This window comes from Impatiens glandulifera, chromosome 7 (genome assembly GCF_907164915.1).
Source record: "Impatiens glandulifera chromosome 7, dImpGla2.1, whole genome shotgun sequence".
NCBI classification, from domain to species: domain Eukaryota; kingdom Viridiplantae; phylum Streptophyta; class Magnoliopsida; order Ericales; family Balsaminaceae; genus Impatiens; species Impatiens glandulifera.
Window position 1 is genome coordinate 4,854,641 of NC_061868.1, and position 19,736 is coordinate 4,874,376.

Here is a 19,736-nt window from a genome sequence, read left to right on the forward strand (position 1 = left end):
TGCTAATTAGCATAAAACCACAATTACATTTAGAATATCAATTAACTTAAGTTGTTTTAAATTATAAATGAAAATTGGATGTGTCACATTTAATTTTTTTATAAACCATGAATCTCAATAAGTTTGAACTGATAACTAAATATATGACATTTAACATTTGTTCTCCTAAGAACAACTCGGGTCAAACTCAATAGGGTTGTTTTTGGTTGATGGATTTGATAATAGATAAATGGAAGAATATAAATTTTTAAAAAAAAAAACACAAAAAGGGTTGGGTTAAAAACTCATTCACAATTTCACTGTATTTGTTTTTTATTTTATTTTTGCCTTTTTCTAATAATTAAAATATTTTAACCAAGTAATTAATCAATTTTATACCTTAAACTCTCAAACTCTTATGCCTAAACTTGATACTTGATGCGAGAATTAAATATGTGACATTGACACCGTGTTTGAAAGCGAGAGATTTCACATTTTTTGTCGCGAGAAAAAGAGATCTCCCGAATTTTAATTCGAAGTGTTCATAAATTTAAATTTGTTTGGATTAGCTGTAATCAAAATAACTACCATAATAATTGCTTTTGAAATCTGAACCGCAAACAAAATCAGTCTAAACCTCACTTCAAGCCAGCAAGCAAGCAAAGTAGTCAGTTCTTTCTATTTTGTGAGCCTCACAATCACATGTTCATTTTTGTCCTTTTCTTTCTTATCTTTATTATTTATTTATTCTAAGAATATTCAGCTTTTGGTTGCCTTTATTCAATTCATATAATAAAGGATTTCTTATATTATTTTTAAATACTTCAACATTTCAGAATAATATATATTATTTTTTCAATCTTATCATTTAAATTATTAATTAAAATATATTTATAATATTATAAAAACTAAATACAAATAATATTTGAATATTAAATTTTGGGAATTTAATAAAATGTTAATTTTTCTAAGAAATGACATTGGTACATATTATAACAAGTCGTATTTATTACATCGAGTTAAAATCAACAATTCACTTAATTTTATTGGGATTCACTTGTGCGAATTCTTGAATAATAACTGAAATGTTTGGATCGAAAAAACTGATAAGATAAATTTAAATTTTAGGTAATCATTCCGATAATTTCTTAATGGCTAAATGGTAAAAAAAACTTAAACTTTTAATCATCATAATCATATTATACCTGTCATTTTTAGAAGGAGATGTCATTATTTATTATGAAAAATAAAAGGGAATATAAAAAATTCCAGTGTATTATAAAAGTATTATTAAAATGTTTTTAGATTTAGCTGAAAGATTAATCAATTTTTTCTATAATTTACTAGTTCAATAAAATATCAAGTATAAGTTTTATTTTTATTATTTTTTTTCTCATTTTTCTTAAACTACTTACGGTCATTATAAATTAACTATTTAAAATAATGTTAATATAGATCCGTGAAAGTCTTACGTGGCAGTAGTCAAAGAAAAAAACAAATGATGAACACGTGGACCCGACCACTATTCTGATGTGTCGGTAACACCTCATCGTTCCAAAATTCGCCTGAAAGCTACACAAAAACATTTCAAAATAATATATATATTTAAACCCTTTTTACATCAAATTATTTATATTTAACAATAATAATTTTAAAATTAATTGATAATTTATATGATGATGTTAAGAAAATGATTGATTTATTTGAAAATAATATCAATTTGTGTAGTTTTTTTTTTATTGAGAGTTGAGACTAAATAAATAAAGAAAAACATTTAACATGAGCCTTTATTGATTATCATTATTAGCTATATATATATTTTAAGAGAATCAGAAGTGTAGAAAATTATTTTCATAATTAATTATACATATCAAATTTCTAGAAAAGATAATTAAGAGTACACTGTTTAAATTTTACTAAATATTAACTGAATTATTTCAAAGTTATTCATCCTTAAATAATCTATTATTTATTAATAACTCTATTTTACACAAAAATATTTATTATAAATTATGGATTAAGTATTTCCTGTAAAAACAACTTCCTCAAAACTTAAATCATTATAAGTTAATAGTGAATTAAACTCGCAATAATATCTAAGTATTAAAAGATTTCATGTTCAATTATTAATAAGAACATTTTAATTTAAAATGGGTACGCGTATCATATTATCAAGCATCATACTAAACCCTAAACCCTACACAAAAAATTGTTAATACTGAATAAAAATAAAAATAATTAAGTCAAAAACGATGTAACTCATCAAAGGAAATCAAATGAGAATAATGATTTTTAAGAAATTAAATGTAGGAAGTCAGGCTAACTTTATACGACCAAAAAACTGTCTATATTATACGAGGATGAGGTGCAACCAAACTAAATATATTTAATTTTAATACAAATATATTTAATCTCTAAATAACAATTAATTAAATCAATTATTTTATATTTAAAATGAACACTGAAAAATCATTCATGAAAATTCATCATTACCTTTATATAAAGTAAGGTATATCTAACTTCTAGCCATTACTACTTATACAAGTAAATTAAAAAATGAATTATTTAATCTAAAAAATTGTAATCATAACAAAAGAGTGCATATAAATTATTTAAATATTTGATTATTCTTGTTTGACCACTTACTTTCTTTCTTTCTGTCACCAAGATAAAATGCTATTTTATAATTAATTAATTAATGAAATAAAGAAACCAAATCATAATTGTGTTTGGAATGAATTCCAAACAAGGTCTTAATTGGTTTTTGGTGAAAATGGGACAAGTGATCGAGAAGTGCCATAATGGCAAAGACAAGTAGGGAAGAAGAAAGGAAGAAGAAAGAAAAAGTGAAAAGAATAAAATTCTAAAATAATTGAGAAACTTTAAATTATATTAGTACTATCTAATAATGTGGGGTTAACCTAAGGCTAAGATTCAATCTAAATTATTCAATGTCATTATTATACATAAATGTAAAAAAAAATTGACTTTGGTGGGGGTTATTTTTGAATTCAAAATTTATAACTTTATTTTTTTTAGCTTTATAACCCTTTAAGCATATTATTATTATTATTTAGAAACCTTATGAAAGAGGATACAAACATTCATCAATCTTGGGATTCTAAAAAGAATGTATCTACTTTGTGGCACACTCTTTTTGAGAGATGTTTCATTTATTTTAGAAAGAGTTATATATTTTTTTTTTTCTTTTAGAAAATATCAATAAATTATAAAAAAAAAAATATTACAAACAACAATAAGCCTACTTGTAAAAATATGAGTAACAATTAAAATATTTGAACTCAACAGAATTTTACATAAATTGACAAATATCTAACTTATTAGAAATCAACAATAATCGTTTGGGCTTTGACCTACCAAATTATTTAATTGGTTAAAAAAGAGTTTAGATTTAATTCACAAACTAGATTTTAAGTTGAGGTTAATTATGAAATAATATTAAATATTAATTTTTAAATTATAGGGTGTGATTGAAAATAATTAGAGTTCAAAATAAAGGTAGTTTTGAAAATTTGAAAAACTTACAAAAATAAAATTATTGAGAACATGCCAACCAATTTTTGATCTTATATTGTTATTGGCTATATATATATATATATATATATATATATATATATATATATATATATATATATATATATATATATTATTTCACAATGATAATATAAGATAAGAAATGTTTGTAAAATAATCATTCAACATAAATTATCTCTATTGTAAGCTCCTGATAAAGATAAAATCAATATACAATTAGGTTTTTCTACTTTATCAATAAGGACAAAGAAATTATAGAACAAATCAAATAACCCATTTGAATTGGATTAACAAAAATAAAATCCAGGCCTTGTCTGCCTCATTTAGGCCCAATTAATTTCTAAAATTTATGCATTATTTTCTTTTCAAAAGTAGTTAGATTGATATTAAAAGATATTTACATCATTTAAATATGTAAATATAATAATCTAGACAGGTAACAACTAACAATTTTTAATGAAAACAGAAAGATTATTGATCTAATCTAATATAAAATTGATTTGTTACTTGAATAAATATTTATTTGACAACATTATTTCAGTTTATATTTTATCAAACTTTTATAAACGACTCCATATTAGAAAGACTTAATATGTATCAAATTGAGTGTATCAAAGTAATATATGGCTAGTTTCTCATTTTTTGATAAACAAATTCATATATGGAATATTAGTGAACTAATTTTGAATCAAGTAATTAAAATAAAAATAATTATATCAACTTACTCAAATGAACTATGGGATTAGTAAAAAGATGCAAGGAAGATAGTGTATTTGCATTTACTATTTTTTTTAATTGAATAAATATATAATAATTAAATATTTTAATCAAATATAGAGTTTTGAATAACTGCATTAATCCCATAACAAATGTTTGTTTTTTATTCATATTGGACGGATCCAAAATTACAAAAAGAGAAAATTATAGATTTGAGGAGGGGATGAATGTAGGTTTCATATTTTTTTTAAATTTATAAAAAAAAATAATGAATAAAATGAAAAATAATAATTTAGGAGTCATATATTCCTTTCCTACTCTAATATATAATATATATATATATATATATATATATATATATATATATATTCTTAACCATAATCTAGACCCACTCCTAAAAATATAATCATTCTTATATATAATGAAATATTTAAAAAAAAAAATATAATTATTTTTATATATAATGAAATATTAAAAAAATATATATTATGAAACCAAAATAAATTTAATAGAATAAAGTTTTAATTAAAATTTTATACAATTAAATATAATAAAAATATTTTAAATTTAATTTATAACAGGAAAAAAAATATAAAAAATTGTCCAACCAAATAATTGATCACCAAATATATTATAGCAAGACATTTACTATTAAATATAAATGAATAAAATAATAATTAACTAATACAAAAATAATTAATCTTTATAAGAACACTTTCTTATATATGTTTTCATTGAAAGTAAATTCTTAAATGTAATTATTAAGGTGGACTTAAGCAAATAAAAAAATAAATATTTAAGATTAACTTCACAAAAATTAAAAAATAAATAATATGTAACTGAAAAGAATAAAAAATATATAATTTAAAAAATATAAAAATAAAATCAAACTAACTACTATGTAACTAATAATAATATTTGTTTTTCTGAAAAGATTAGAGTATACTACTTTAATATTAATTATTTAAATAAAATAATTATTTATTATAAAATATGATTTAAATATAAAAAAATAAATAAATTTAAAGTTAAAAAATATTCATAAATTATAAAAATACTAAAAATCATATAAACAAATTCTAATACATAACTAAATTCCAAATAATCATTCAAATCAAACCAAAATAAAATAAATATATCTAACATGTCTTCTTTCTTACTCTTTCTTAAACAATGCTTAAAAATCCCAAATTGCATACTCAACCTCAAACACTTCCTCAAAATTATATATATAAAATCATATGTAACAAACTAAATTAATAAACATTGGATGGACTAAGAATCATATTTATAATCTAAAAGTCATTTCTTTCAGACTTTTAGACTCATATAAACCAATTTTGATAATTTGTAATTAAGTGATATATATTACTTAAAACCTTAAATAAACAAATATTATATGTTTTTTTGAAAAAATTAAAATATGGCCACAATGTTTAAACATATTGCCTGTAAACACACTTAACTATTTAACCAGGCGCAACATTTTTGTCTGACAAACTCGATCTCAGAACCTCTCAAATAGACCCCTCTTGTGTCCTAGCATAAAGATAAGATAAATGTTACATGTGTGGAATAAGTACTATATAATTGTTTATATTTGTAAAATATTTATTAATTCATCACAAAATTAATATATTTTGAACTAAAATAATTTTGAATATTAATTAATTATTATTGCATATTGAATTGATTCAATTTTATAAAAAAATATTCAAGTTTAATATATTAAGTTATGTTCTATTAAATTCTTGTATTAAATAGTTAGGAACAAATCAATTCCAACGGATGAATTGAGTAAGCTTTTTTTTTTTGAGATTTTATTTAAAATTTAATTATCTCAATATATATTCATTAATTATCAAATTATTCAATTTATTAATAAAAAATTAACATAATTATATTTTATTTAAAAAATATTATAATAGTTCCACCAATACCAATCAATATTTATAATAAAAACCGACTTAAAACTCCCCAATAACCAAAATAAAACAAGTTCTCTAAAAATAATACATGCATAAATTTGATTAGTATTTTATTTAGTTGAAAATGTATACAAATTTGTCAAATATGGTCAAATAAAAAAATCTAAAAAGTAAATGCAATTAATTAATATTATGAGGTTTCTCTCTCTTCGCTGGATACAGTCTGGAAATTAAGCCATATGATTAATGATGTTACGTCTAATTTTATTATACACATTTATTTAATTATTTTTATTATCAATTAATTACATCTTTCATTTTCTTTCCCAAATAAAACAAACTTAAATAATATCATATTAAGTCCTGATTAGATATTTATAATATAGTAACTCTTCTTCAAAATTAACTATTATTTTTTTTATACATTACAATAGTCTGATTAACATTCTTTTATGATATTGATATTGATTCCGGTTAATAATAATTACTTAATTTAAAGAATTAAATGTTTTTTTTATTATTTAATTTCAATTCAATTAATTAACTTAACAAAATTTGTTTAATTTTATGATCTAAGCCTCTTATTTGAGCAATATTGGGTGATTAGATCAATAATATTTTATTGTCTTCTTTTAAGTCTCCATATATATATATATTTATATTTAAAAAATAAGTCTTAAATTGAAGAAATGAAACTACTAACTTAAAAAAAAAAAAAAAAATTATGCATGTGAGACTATATAAGGTGTTTCTCCTTTAAGTTGGACTAAGTTTGCAGTTTTATTTGGATAAGATATTGTTTTTACATGACTACCTAAAATTGTCAATAAATATTAAATTAATCAATTATACCAATATTAAATAAAATTCAAACATGACATAGATGAGAGGCAAAGACTTTTATATACATAATCATAAAATAATGATAAAGTGTAGAGGATATTTTATTACAACTTAATCAAAATGAACATATGGAATTTCACCAAAATTCAATAACATATGTCTAACATTATTAGTGTACTAATAATGAAGGTTACGATGTTTGGATAAATTGTCGTGAAAAGCAATATACAATCGTCGTAAACACGAATTATTATAGCATATTTACTATATTAATTTATAGTAAGATTATAATAACCTTAATTGAAGTTAATACATGGTGTTTGATTAACTCAGTTGAAGATTTTATTGCTATGTTAGAAAATATTAGATAAATTTATTTACTTTTTATATTTGAATTTTTTATTTTATAACTATTATTTTAATCATAAACTCACATGTCAAACTACATTAATATTTTTTTGTGTGTAATTAATCAATATTTTTTATTTTTAACCTTATTTTTAGATTTAATAGAATAAATATACTACAATAATTTAATTCATGACATATAATTTTCAAATTTTAGTGTTTTGATTTAATTATTATTGTCTATCCAATTTTTGTTTAAATGTAAATTTAGCATAGTCATAATTTTCACTATATTTTATAAATGAGAATCAAACCAAACCAAACTGTAATATGATAATAATTATTTCAGTTTTATCTTTATTTCATTAAACATATGTAATTCACATGCATAAACTACATTATTTTATCATTAACACTAATATTTTTTTAAACATTTAAATCCCAGTACATAAACTAAAATAAAGAAAAGAAACTAAAAATAAATTCAAACTTCACTGATGCCCCCATTGTTTGATTATTAACACAATTATTTTATTAACTTACTAATAACATTAATATTCTACAATTTACATAATATTTTTATCTTTACTAAAAAAAATAACTTTAAAATATTTATTGGGAAACCTAATATTTTTATTTTAATATATTAAATAATAAAAATAAAATATATGAAAATTTTCCAAATACTTTTGTGTTAGAAATATTTAAAACTGTACATTTATTACCTGTCAATTCTCCTTTAACAGCTGGTTTCATTTTAAATTTTTTATTTAAGATTTTGACTAAATTCAATATTTTATATTTTTTTACTTTATTATTTTCTCACTCATTTTGATTTGTATAGTATATTTTTCATCTCATCTATTTAGAAGTTAGAATAATCAATAAACTTTAAAAATTATATTTTTTTTATTAAAAATCTAAAAAAAAATATCAAACAAGCTCTTAAATATTCTTAAATTCAACCGTTCTATAATTTATATTTAAGAAAAATGATATCAATAATTTTGTTAGTACATATTTTTGTATAGAAAGGTATCATGATAGTTTAGTTGAGCAATACATTTCAGTAATTTTTTTAATTAAATAGTAAAAAAAGTATAAATTAAAAAGTAAGAAAATAAATAAATAACATAAATTAAGATTAAAAATAGTATTTTGGGTTGGAATAAGTTTTGGGTTGGACTGTTTGACTATAGTGAATAGTAATGATCTGCATGCGGAAAACAATAAAATAATAAATAATAAAATAATAAAACATATTAAATTAAAATAAAAAACATTATATATATATAAGAAAAAGAAAAAAGAAAATACATATTGTAAGGTCGCTGTTTCCCGATTTTGATCATCATCTTCCTGTGTGGTTAGCTTCCATGGATCCCTGTCTACTCTTCTTTACTTCCGTGATTGAACGAATTACATACATCTATTGATTCATTTGATCCATAACTTCATTCAGTTCATGTTCTTGATTCACTGAAACGGACCGATAAGCTTGATTATGCATGTTTTTCTGTTCAAATCCATCTACTCCTGATGAACTTCCGCCTACACTAGGGTTTTACGGTAATTGATCCTGTTCGAACTTCATTTCTACTTTAATTTTATTGTTTTTGTCTATTATATGTTCGTATTCGTCTTCCTGATTCAGATACAGTTGATTGATTGATTGATTGATTTGTTTAGTTGTTTTAAATCTACATATATATAAGAATGAATGATTTCAATTCAATTTCAATCGTTTCGATTAGTTTATAGTCTGATTTTGCTGCTGCTGTTCCGATATTCACTCTCAGTATACATGCCTAGTGCGGTTCCGAGATTGAATTTATTGTTTTATTCATTTGAATTCTGAACAATTGAGAACAATTCTGAGATTATTTAGGTACTATGATGGTATACGAATGAGTGTTTCATGATGTCATGGAAAAGAGGAATAAATCTACATGGATGCTCCAGACAAGTCGTCTGATCTTTTTGGTGTATTGAAGTCTTGGATTAGTTGGAGATCTGAACCGGCTAATGTGTCTAGGGACTTTTGGATGCCAGATCAGAGTTGCTTGGTTTGCTACGAGTGCGATTCGCAGTTCACGTTGTTCAACAGAAGACATCATTGTCGACATTGTGGACGGATCTTTTGTGCAAATTGTACTTCAAATTGGGTTCCTGTAATAACTAGTGAGCAAGCCTTTTCAAGAGAAGATTGCGATAAGATTAGGGTTTGTACTTTTTGTTTCAAGCAATGGGAGCAAGGGCTAACTGCTGTTGACGAAAGGGCGGAGGAAGCGAGCGTGGCCCTTAGTAATTCTCCATCTGCAGCGAGCTTTGTTAGCACAAAATCCAATAGCACTATTACCAGCAGTTGCAATACTTTTTCATCATTTCCACAGTCTTTTGGATCTTATCGACATAATCACCCTCACATTCCCATCTTGCACCAACTGTCACCAACAGAGATGGATTTAGATGGCGAGAGTTTGGCAGCTTCTGATAAAGCTGATGGGCATGTTATTGATGTGGGGAATCCATCTCCACACCAATTTAGATACTTCAATACCAGGTATCTTTACCATTTGTCTTGCACAGACTTCTAATGATAATGTATTTTTACTCATGTATGATAACTGTCATTCTATTAGTGTTTTTGACATATGCATTTGGGATGTGATTCCTTAAGCCATATTGATGTTCAGAATGGTTGAACAATGGAAATTCATTGCTTCATTTCTTGTTGGGAAATATGCAGACATATAAATTACATTCACAGGATCCAAAATGTCCATCAATGAATTTTGACCATATGCGGTTAATGATGCTTAGTGTTTTTAGCCAAGTCCACAGTTGTCTTTGTGTACCTTAGGTTCTTATCTAAAGTCATGATTGTACTTGTGCTTTTTAGCTTCTTATTTAAACAAATTTCAGTTATAACACTTTGATGATTTATCTTTTAGGCTTTGAAACTGCAATTGTCTATTATTGAACCTGGATGAGAACCGATTAGAAACTGGTTTTTGTGGTGATTTGTCATATGTGCATTCAAGTTCAAGTATTTTTTTAGACTTTGTTTATGCTAAGGTCGTAACAGAAACAAACAAAGTAGCATTTGTTTGGAGTTTCTCATTGTAAAACACAACTATTGGTTGAGTTTAGTACAATTGGAGTCACATAAAATTAACTAGTATTTCTCTCTCATTGCAGGAGTTATGATGATGATGAAGAATTTGGTGTATATCCGTTAAATTCCAATTCAGGGGATTTTTCTCAGACTAATGGTTATTACAGTGCAGTGGAATTTGATGAGACAGATCATGACTATGGATCCTCTAAGGTTCATCCTTCTGAGGAGGCTATTGACACCCAAAATATTAGCAATTCACATAATGGTTTTGAGGATGCTCAAGGAATACAGCAGCTCATTAAAGAGGAAGAACATGTGGTTGATGAATGCGAACCATCTTCTTTATATGCTGGAGCAGATGTGGATGCTGAACCAGTGGATTTTGAGAATAATGGAACTCTTTGGCTTCCTCCTGATCCAGAAGATGAAGAAGGTGATAGGAAACTAAGGGAAGTTCCTTTGTTTGATGATGACGACGATGATGGTGATACTATCGGTGAATGGGGGCAATTACGTAGTACTGGGAGTTTTGGCAGTGGAGAGTTACGAAATAGGGACAAATCAAATGAGGAGCACAAGAAGGTCATGAAGAACGTGGTTGATGGGCACTTTAAGGCTCTAGTATCTCAGCTATTGCATGTTGAGAATATATTGTTGGGCCAGGATTGTGATCAAGACAGCTGGTTGGAGATAATCACATCTTTATCTTGGGAAGCTGCATCAATGTTAAAGCCAGATACAAGTACTGGAGGGGGAATGGACCCAGGAGGGTATGTGAAGATAAAATGCATAGCTTCAGGGCATCCTTATGACAGGTAAGAATTATAAAGGAATTGAACTCTTTGTTGGATGATATTTATTTCTTATTTATCATTTGACATTTACATGCTAATTGACAATAACAATTCCTCCATCTGACTGATCTGTATTTTGTATTAAACATCACACTTTTTTCCTCATCCCATAAGATATATATGCATCTTTTAGAATCAATAGTTTTGTTCCCTAGGTTCAATTTGTGCAATGCAATCTTTTGTTAATTGTTTTTCCAAATCAGTGAGTTTACAGTTGTGGATTTTTGCCTTATGTCTTTATTTCTACATCCAGTCTTTATACGCATAAGATCTACAACTTTTTATATGCAGTCTCTCGATAGTGAAGAGTATGTTTAGGATTTAAAAGTAAAAGGGGAGTCTCATACACTAAAGGCTCATTTCACTTTATATATCATATATGCACCTTACTTTGGATACAACTTAACAAAATATGTGGGAGCTTTTTAGAAGAACAATATACTTATTCTGGGACAGAGGGAGTAGTATACATTTAGGAAGTGTTTGACCTGTTATTTGGAAAACTGCCTCTCTTGACAAGGAACTGTATGTAGACTTTCATGCCCCTTCGTTTCCTCATTTCTCTTAAAGGTCTTAGGTCTACTTCATTCTTTTAATTATTGTACCTACTCTTCTTTCAGTGTTGTGGTTAAAGGAGTTGTTTGTAAGAAGAATGTGGCTCACAGACGGATGACATCAATAATAGAAAAACCAAGGATCATTATTCTTGGAGGGGCACTTGAGTATCAGCGGGTTTCTACTCAGTTGTCATGTTTTGATACTTTGTTGCAGCAGGTCTCCACGAGTAGCCTTTTTTTTTATATAACGTTTCTTGTTTGGAGCTCTCCAACCCTCAACTTTGTGATGGTTCCATGTTTAATATCCTTCATATGTTTCGCTGATGTGTTATACATGGTTAACTAGGAAATGGATCATCTGAAGATGGCTGTTGCGAAGATTGATTCTCAAAATCCTGATATCCTTTTGGTGGAGAAATCAGTCTCTAGACATGCTCAAGAGTACCTTCTTGCAAATGATATATCACTTGTGCTTAATATCAAAAGGCCTCTTTTAGAACGCATTTCTCGCTGTACTGGCAGTCAAATTATACCCTCGGTTGATCATCTTTCACCTCAGAAGTTGGGATACTGTGATAAGTTTCACGTGGAGAGATTTCTTGAAGAGCATGGCTCTGCTGGACAGAGTGGTAAGAAGTTGGTAAAGACGTTGATGTATTTTGAAGGGTGCCCAAAACCACTGGGATGTACGGTAAGTCTAAATTGAAGATAAGTAGATTTGAGTGGTATTGCTAGTTTGTAACAATTAGCAACTCTCATTTCACATTATAATTCTGGTTGGCCTATTATGACTATTTTTTTCAGATATTGCTTAGAGGTGCCAATGGGGATGTCCTGAAGAAAATCAAACATGTAGTGCAGTATGGAGTGTTTGCAGCTTATCACTTGGCTCTGGAAACATCTTTCCTTGCGGATGAAGGAGCCTCCCTGCCAGAACTACCCTTGAACTCACCAATAACAGTAGCACTTCCAGATAATCCACCCAACATTGGGAGGTCCATATCAACAGTATCAGGCTTTGTTGTATCGTTGGATGGAAAAACTCAAGGATCTCTACGTGGCTCTGAGCTGCAGAGGTTCAGCAGTGTCCCGACAACTCCCAACACTCCAGCCCACAGTGTTTCACAACTTGGTTTTCCTGGGGGTCCTGCCTCAGTGAACATAAATTTTCCTTCAAATTCCATCAATTCCGCAAATAGTTTTCCTCCCGTTTCCATCTCAGGGCAAGTAACGCTCAATTCTTTTCACGTTCTTCAATCACCAACTATTGTGTCTGAGGAGGGAAATGCAGTTAATTGGAGAGTATACTCGGAAGCAAATTCTCCCACTGGGAATGAAGGTGATCAGTATATTGGTAATAGATTTCTCTCTTCTCAAGCAGTGGGTCCAAGTGGTGAGAACTTAAATAGCACTACTGGTTTCGAGGTGAATGCAGTACCACAAGGTGCGATCATTCACGAGGAATCCTCAAGCGAAGCGTTTCCTCCATCACCTTCTGATCATCAAAGTATACTGGTTTCCTCATCATCTCGCTGTGTTTTGAAGAGATCTGTGTGCGTAAAATCGCATCTCTTACGAATTAAATATTATGGAAACTCCGACAAACCATTGGGACGCTTCTTGCGAGATCATTTGTTTAATCAGGTTAGTATCTTCCTCACCCACAAACCCCACATCTCCCCCCCAAAAAAAGATTGAGAAAAGGGAACAGTTATTTTATGATATATCATGTGACCACATTTAGATTTATAATGCCACAAATATTTTTCAGAGTCGATGTCAAACATGTGACATGCCATCGGATGCACACGTTCATTGTTATACTCATAGACAAGGCACACTTACAATATCTGTGAGGAACTTGAAAGACAACTTACCAGGTGAAAAGGAAGGAAAGATCTGGATGTGGCATAGGTGCCTGCGGTGTCCTAGGGCAAGTGGTTTTCCACCTGCAACCAAAAGAATTGTGATGTCTGATGCAGCCTGGGGTTTGTCTTTTGGGAAGTTTCTGGAGCTCAGTTTTTCGAATCACGCAGCTGCAAGCAGAGTGGCAAGTTGTGGTCACTCATTACACCGCGATTGTCTTCGATTCTATGGGTACCTCAATTTCTTGTATTTCATATTTGCACTTCATGCTTGCAATTGTTCCTCACATCTCTATTAATTCAATAATGTTATTATCCACTAAATTTACAGTTTACCTACAGCTTTTCTAAACCTTTTAAGTCCAAAAGTATCAATAAGAACCTAAAACAAATAGTTAGCTGAGAGCCTGAGAGGAAGGGGTAAAAAGTTCTACCCGGGATGGTCTAACAAAAGAGTTTTTGATTGGATCCTTGCAACTTTCACCATAGAAAATACTTACATTGTTTGTGCAGATTCGGTAACACGGTTGCTTGCTTTCGTTATGCGCCAACTGATGTCCTTTCTGTGTGCCTTCCGCCTTCTAAGCTTGATTTCAACTATGAGAAGCAAGATTGGATAGACAAGGAAATGGATGAGGTGCCATGGCTGAAATTCTTTTGGTTTCACTCAATACAAGTTTAATCATGATATCTTTGAGTCTCATTTTATCTAGTATGAACAGGTTGTCAACCAAGCTGAGCTTCTGTTTGCAGAAGTACTCAATGCTCTTCGGCAGATGGCAGAGAAGAAATCTTCCTCAGGAGCATTTAGCGGTGGCATGAAATTGGCTGAATCAAAACGTCAGCTTGCAGATCTTGAAGTCTTGTTGCAGAAGGAAAAGGCTGAATTTGAGGTGAGGTCTTTTGATTCAAAAATATGTGTTTCCTTTTATTCTAATGAAAAAGTCTCTTTCAAAAATAAATATAGACTAATCATTTTATTTGGAAAGAAGTTCATTTTGCTTGCTCAATTTTCGCCTGGCTCTAAACGAGTCCTGCTATTTTCTTTCAACATTATCGTTAACTTATTTGTTTTGAATCAGATCGACTCACTTACAAACCCCTTTCCTTCTCTGGCCTTCTCCAAGAGTAAACTTAATCTTTTCTTTTGGCCTTCTCCACTTTCTCTCTTAATCCTTTGTGAATTATACTAGCTTGCTTATGTAACCGTGGGTCGGATCCGATATAAAACAAATAAGGAGTTGTTTGTTAAAATTTCGTATAATTAACTTTGTTAAAAGAAAACTGACGGCAATGATCGTTTAGAGCAATTTTCAAATGTTTAGTAAGAGAATTGAGAATGATAAAAACTGAGCAAGCAAAATGAACATTTGATGCAAGTTCAGGCAAAACGTATGTGTCGTTGTAGTATGTTGTTTAGTAATGAGTTCAGGGCTTTAATTCCGATGGATTGGTTGATTTAGGACTCACTCCAGAAAGTCCTGAATAAGGAGGTACAAAAAGGTCAACCTGTTGTGGATATTTTGGAGATTAACCGATTACGGAGGCAGTTATTGTTCCAGTCGTATATGTGGGATAACCGCTTAATCCATGTGGCTAGTTTAGACAATAACAACAACCTTCATGGTGGTTTGAGTAGATCGTGTTCAGAGCAAGTAGAGAATGTTGCAAATAGCAGCCCTATTAAATCTGAGAAACTTCAAAGTAGTGGTGAGTCACTACCTGTGGATTTAAAGCTTCGTGTGAATCCTGATCAAGTGATTGATGCTAGCATATTCTTAGAGCAAGGAAAGGATAACCAAACTAATTGCCAATCTCCGGGATTTGAACTTCCAGAAACCAATGCGATAGTCCACAGGAGCCTTTCTGAGGGACAGTTCCCAATGCAAAACTTGTCAGACACTCTTGATGCTGCTTGGACAGGTGAAACTTCCATGGATTCTTCAAGTGAGTTAATAACTGGCGAGAAGTTAGATAATGGAGATGAGAGTTTGTCTAAGATGTTGGCTGCCAAAGCCTTTGATAATCTCGAAGATTCTGTAAGTTGGCTGGGAATGCCGTTCTTGAGTTTCTATAGATCGTTAAATAAGAATTTATTGGGAAGCACTCAGAAGCTCGACACAATTGGCGAGTATAATCCTCTGTATGTATCTTCATTTCATGAGGCGGGACTACAAGGAGGGGCTAGATTGCTTCTTCCTGTTGGTATCAACGAGACTGTCATTCCTATTTACGACGACGAGCCAACTAGTATTATATCATATGCACTCGTATCTCCAGATTACCTTCTTCAACTGTTAGTTGAATGTGAAACCGCCGCTCCATTGCTGTCGGCCAGTTCTGCAAATTTACCATTACTCAATTCGTTTGATGAGACTTCGATGGAGTTACACAGAAGTCTTGGATCTGTGGAAGACAGCTTTTTGTCTTTGTCTTCGTCTCGAAGTTCACTATCTTTGGACCCACTGTCGTACACGAAAGCTTTGCATCCTAGGATTTCGTTTTCGGACGATAGTCCACGTGGAAAGGTGAGATATTCTGTGACTTGTTATTATGCAAAGAGGTTTGAAGCGTTGAGGAAGATATGCTGTTCTTCTGAGATGGACTATATAAGGTCTCTTAATCGATGCAAGAAGTGGGGAGCTCAGGGTGGTAAAAGCAACGTGTTTTTTGCAAAAACTTTGGATGACCGTTTCATCATTAAACAGGTTACAAAGACTGAGCTAGAGTCTTTTGTAAAGTTTGCTCCTGAGTATTTTAAATATCTATCTGAATCGATTCTTACGGGAAGCCCAACATGCCTGGCAAAGATTCTTGGTATTTATCAGGTATTACCTCCATTTGTAGTTCTTTTAAGATAAGGTGATAATGACATAGCATGACTAGGCCCGGTGGAGTTTAGCCTTAGAAACTTGATTTTTTATTGTCTAACAACAAATTTATTCTTTCAGCATGTTGTTCACAAATTTATATTTTAGGGACCTTCAACCAAGTTTAGGGGATTTTACTCTGGTTTTTCATGTTGAGTTTGCAGTAAAGATTATTTTCTTGATCATATTAATGTTTGGAAAACATAATAAATGTAGATTTTCCCTGATCATAATCTAATCTAGGTATTTGCGTTTTGTCCAAGTCATCCTATTGTCCTTAGGATCATATATAGGAAGAAAGAAAATCATGTAAATACAACAATTCTTCTTGGAGCTACCATGATCATCACAATAACACTATTTGGAAAGTTGTATTTTGTCCCAATCACGATCCATTGAAAATCGCCACAATTATAATTAAAAGTACTTTTTTTAGTTTGGTATAAGTTTTTTTTTTTCAAAAAAATTACTCTATAATTTGGATCATTCAACTATAAAATTAATTTGTATATGATCAAGATTATTTTCTAGATGGTTGTGTAGACATAACAAATGTCGAATTTTCTAGATCAGTCTTCCTCTTCTAAGACAGTCTGTTTTGTTGATTAAAAGGTTACCTCAAAGCATGTGGGAGGTAAGGAAACGAAAATGGATGTCCTGATTATGGAGAATCTTCTGTTCGGAAGAACATTGTCGCGGCTTTATGATCTGAAAGGATCATCTCGATCAAGATACAATGCAGATGTTAATGGAAGTGACAAAGTCCTACTTGATCAGAACTTGCTTGAATCAATGCCAACTTCTCCAATATTTGTTGCTCACAAGGCTAAGCGGTTGCTGGAAAGGGCCGTGTGGAACGACACTTCGTTTCTTGCTGTAAGTCCTCAATTTTACAAACATTTTCTCAATGCTTTTAAAATTCTAATATCTAATACATTTCTTTTGCAAAAAGGTAATAAAATATCAATCATAAATTTCATTACTATTGATTACATTGTTTCTATTATTTACATGATTGTTTTACTGTGTGATGTTCCAGTCAATTGACGTGATGGACTATTCGTTATTGGTCGGGGTGGATGAAGCGAATCACGAGCTGGTTGTGGGTATAATCGATTTCATGAGACAATACACATGGGACAAACACCTCGAAACATGGGTGAAAGCCTCCGGAATTCTAGGCGGTCCAAAGAATGAACCTCCAACCGTAATTTCACCCAAACAATATAAGAAACGGTTTAGGAAAGCCATGACAACGTATTTCCTAATGGTCCCCGATCAATGGTCCCCTCCTACAATCATTCCGAGCAAGTCGCATCTTGATCTTTCCGAAGATAACGTGACTTGAGATTAAAATAAAATTGAGATCTTTCTCGAGAGCTTGGTCGAAATTTAATGGGCTTTTGGCTCGGGTAAGACTCTGTATATTTTTATTTTTAGGTGCTTGTACATTTGGTGGTCACTTTTCTTTTTCATACATTTGTTATTGGTGGTTTTTTTTTTTTTTCTCTTTTTATTTTGCAATTATATGTGGGATTCTATAATCTTTATACTATACTATATATATATATTGTTTGTAGATAGAAAAGTGTTAAGGAAAGCTGTTGGAATGGAAAGTCCCCAAGTTTTTGTACTTTAATGGACCTTCTTGTAATTTTAAAAATATGGTATTTTTATTCTTTTATTTTGTTTTATTTATATCATAATATATTATTATTAGTTGCTTGTACAAGTGTTTTAGTTTATATTTTGGAATTTTCAGATTTTTGTGTGATGAAGTAGAAATTGTGTGAATGTGTGTTTTTATTTTTATAATCGGAAATTATCAAAAATAAAATAAAATATTACAGTAAAATGAGCATATATCTAAGGTGTTTTGAGTGAAAATTGAACATGTGATAATTAGTTTTTGTTTTTATTTTATTTTAAAGTTTCTTTTTGTGTTTTATTTGAATAACTTACTTGTATTAAACTTTTTTTTTTTTTATGAGTTTTACTATTTTGGTTAAAGAATTTTACTATTAAAGTGAACAGTAAAACATTATTTATCCTATCAAAAGTAAAGCTTATTAATTAATCAGTGGGGAATAAGGTTAAATGTTAACAGTTAAAGACAAAGCACAGGGCCTTGATTGATTTGAGTTTAGGGACATATTATAAAGAAAAAGTAAAAGAGATTAATACAAATGTTAATGAATCATACATAATCATCAAGTGGGGGCCCATGAGTCTTAATCAAAGTTCAAGTCACATTCCTTTCTATGCAAGTTGCATGTGAGCTATAGTTAAAATACCATAGTTTAGGATTTTGCAAAATATATCACAATAATTTTTCAAATTTCAAATTCAAAACTATAATTTCGTTCTCTCCAAATATCACATGATCATCTCTGAAAAAATATTATTAAACTTATCTATAGTCAAAAAAAACTTTTTCTACTTTAACTACTTCACTAAAAACATATAAAAATCTCTTCTCCTAATTTAACGGCAATAAAAGTTGAATACTAACCATAAATTCCTGTGTTCGAGTCTATCAGGCAGCATAGTTAAATGTGTTTGCGGAATACATATTTAATCTGTTGCCCCAAACCCACGGAAACGCATGTATCCTCACTTATAAAGTGTCACTTATACACAAAAATAAAGTATCACACTCCTCATTTTGTTGAGTTTTTCTTCTTATACAAGTGTCACTAACGATACTAGTAGAATCGAACTAACCACACTATAAGAAAGAAAAAGAAACGATTCTGACTCACAAAAATCAACAGAAGTACAAAAGTTGTATAAGATTGAAAACATTTCTAAGAACTCAAACAAAAGATTGTGAGCAATGGATCTTGATAGTATCAAAAGCTATTAATAAGATCAAAAGCTTGTCCCAATGGGATTTATATTCAAACTTTTCTTAGTCTTCTTTTCAAGAAAAGGTCCAATTTGGTCCAACACACACACACACTCTATACTCACATGCGTACACACACAGCTGAACAACCAAACAACAGTATCGCATCTCCCAATGTTTCTCTCTTTTTTTTGTACTTTCCTTTCTTGTCCCTTTCTTCCTATCCTAGCACAAAATATATATATATATAT

The 19,736-nt window shown here is 29.4% G+C and overlaps 1 protein-coding gene across 1 annotated transcript; it reads left to right on the forward strand.

Moving 5' to 3' along the window:
* Positions 1-8,693: 8,693 nt before the first annotated feature.
* Positions 8,694-18,331, forward strand: LOC124944532 (1-phosphatidylinositol-3-phosphate 5-kinase FAB1B). The gene is made up of 12 exons (XM_047484810.1): positions 8,694-8,939; positions 9,259-9,933; positions 10,572-11,306; positions 11,966-12,119; positions 12,249-12,593; positions 12,707-13,546; positions 13,674-13,999; positions 14,281-14,404; positions 14,490-14,660; positions 15,231-16,595; positions 17,250-17,513; positions 17,677-18,331. Exons 2-12 carry the CDS (start codon positions 9,320-9,322, stop codon positions 17,983-17,985), a joined length of 5,247 nt encoding a protein of 1,748 aa, XP_047340766.1. The 5' UTR covers positions 8,694-8,939; positions 9,259-9,319; the 3' UTR covers positions 17,986-18,331.
* Positions 18,332-19,736: the final 1,405 nt, after the last annotated feature.

Excerpts from the sequence above, each read along its gene's own strand:
- LOC124944532 (XM_047484810.1), top strand. The coding sequence starts at position 9,320 with ATGGATGCTCCAGACAAGTCGTCTGATCTTTTTGGTGTATTGAAGTCT. Across the intron at positions 11,307-11,965 it reads TCAGGGCATCCTTATGACAG|TGTTGTGGTTAAAGGAGTTG; the intron begins GTAAGAATTATA and ends CTCTTCTTTCAG. Across the intron at positions 14,000-14,280 it reads GATTGTCTTCGATTCTATGG|ATTCGGTAACACGGTTGCTT; the intron begins GTACCTCAATTT and ends TTGTTTGTGCAG.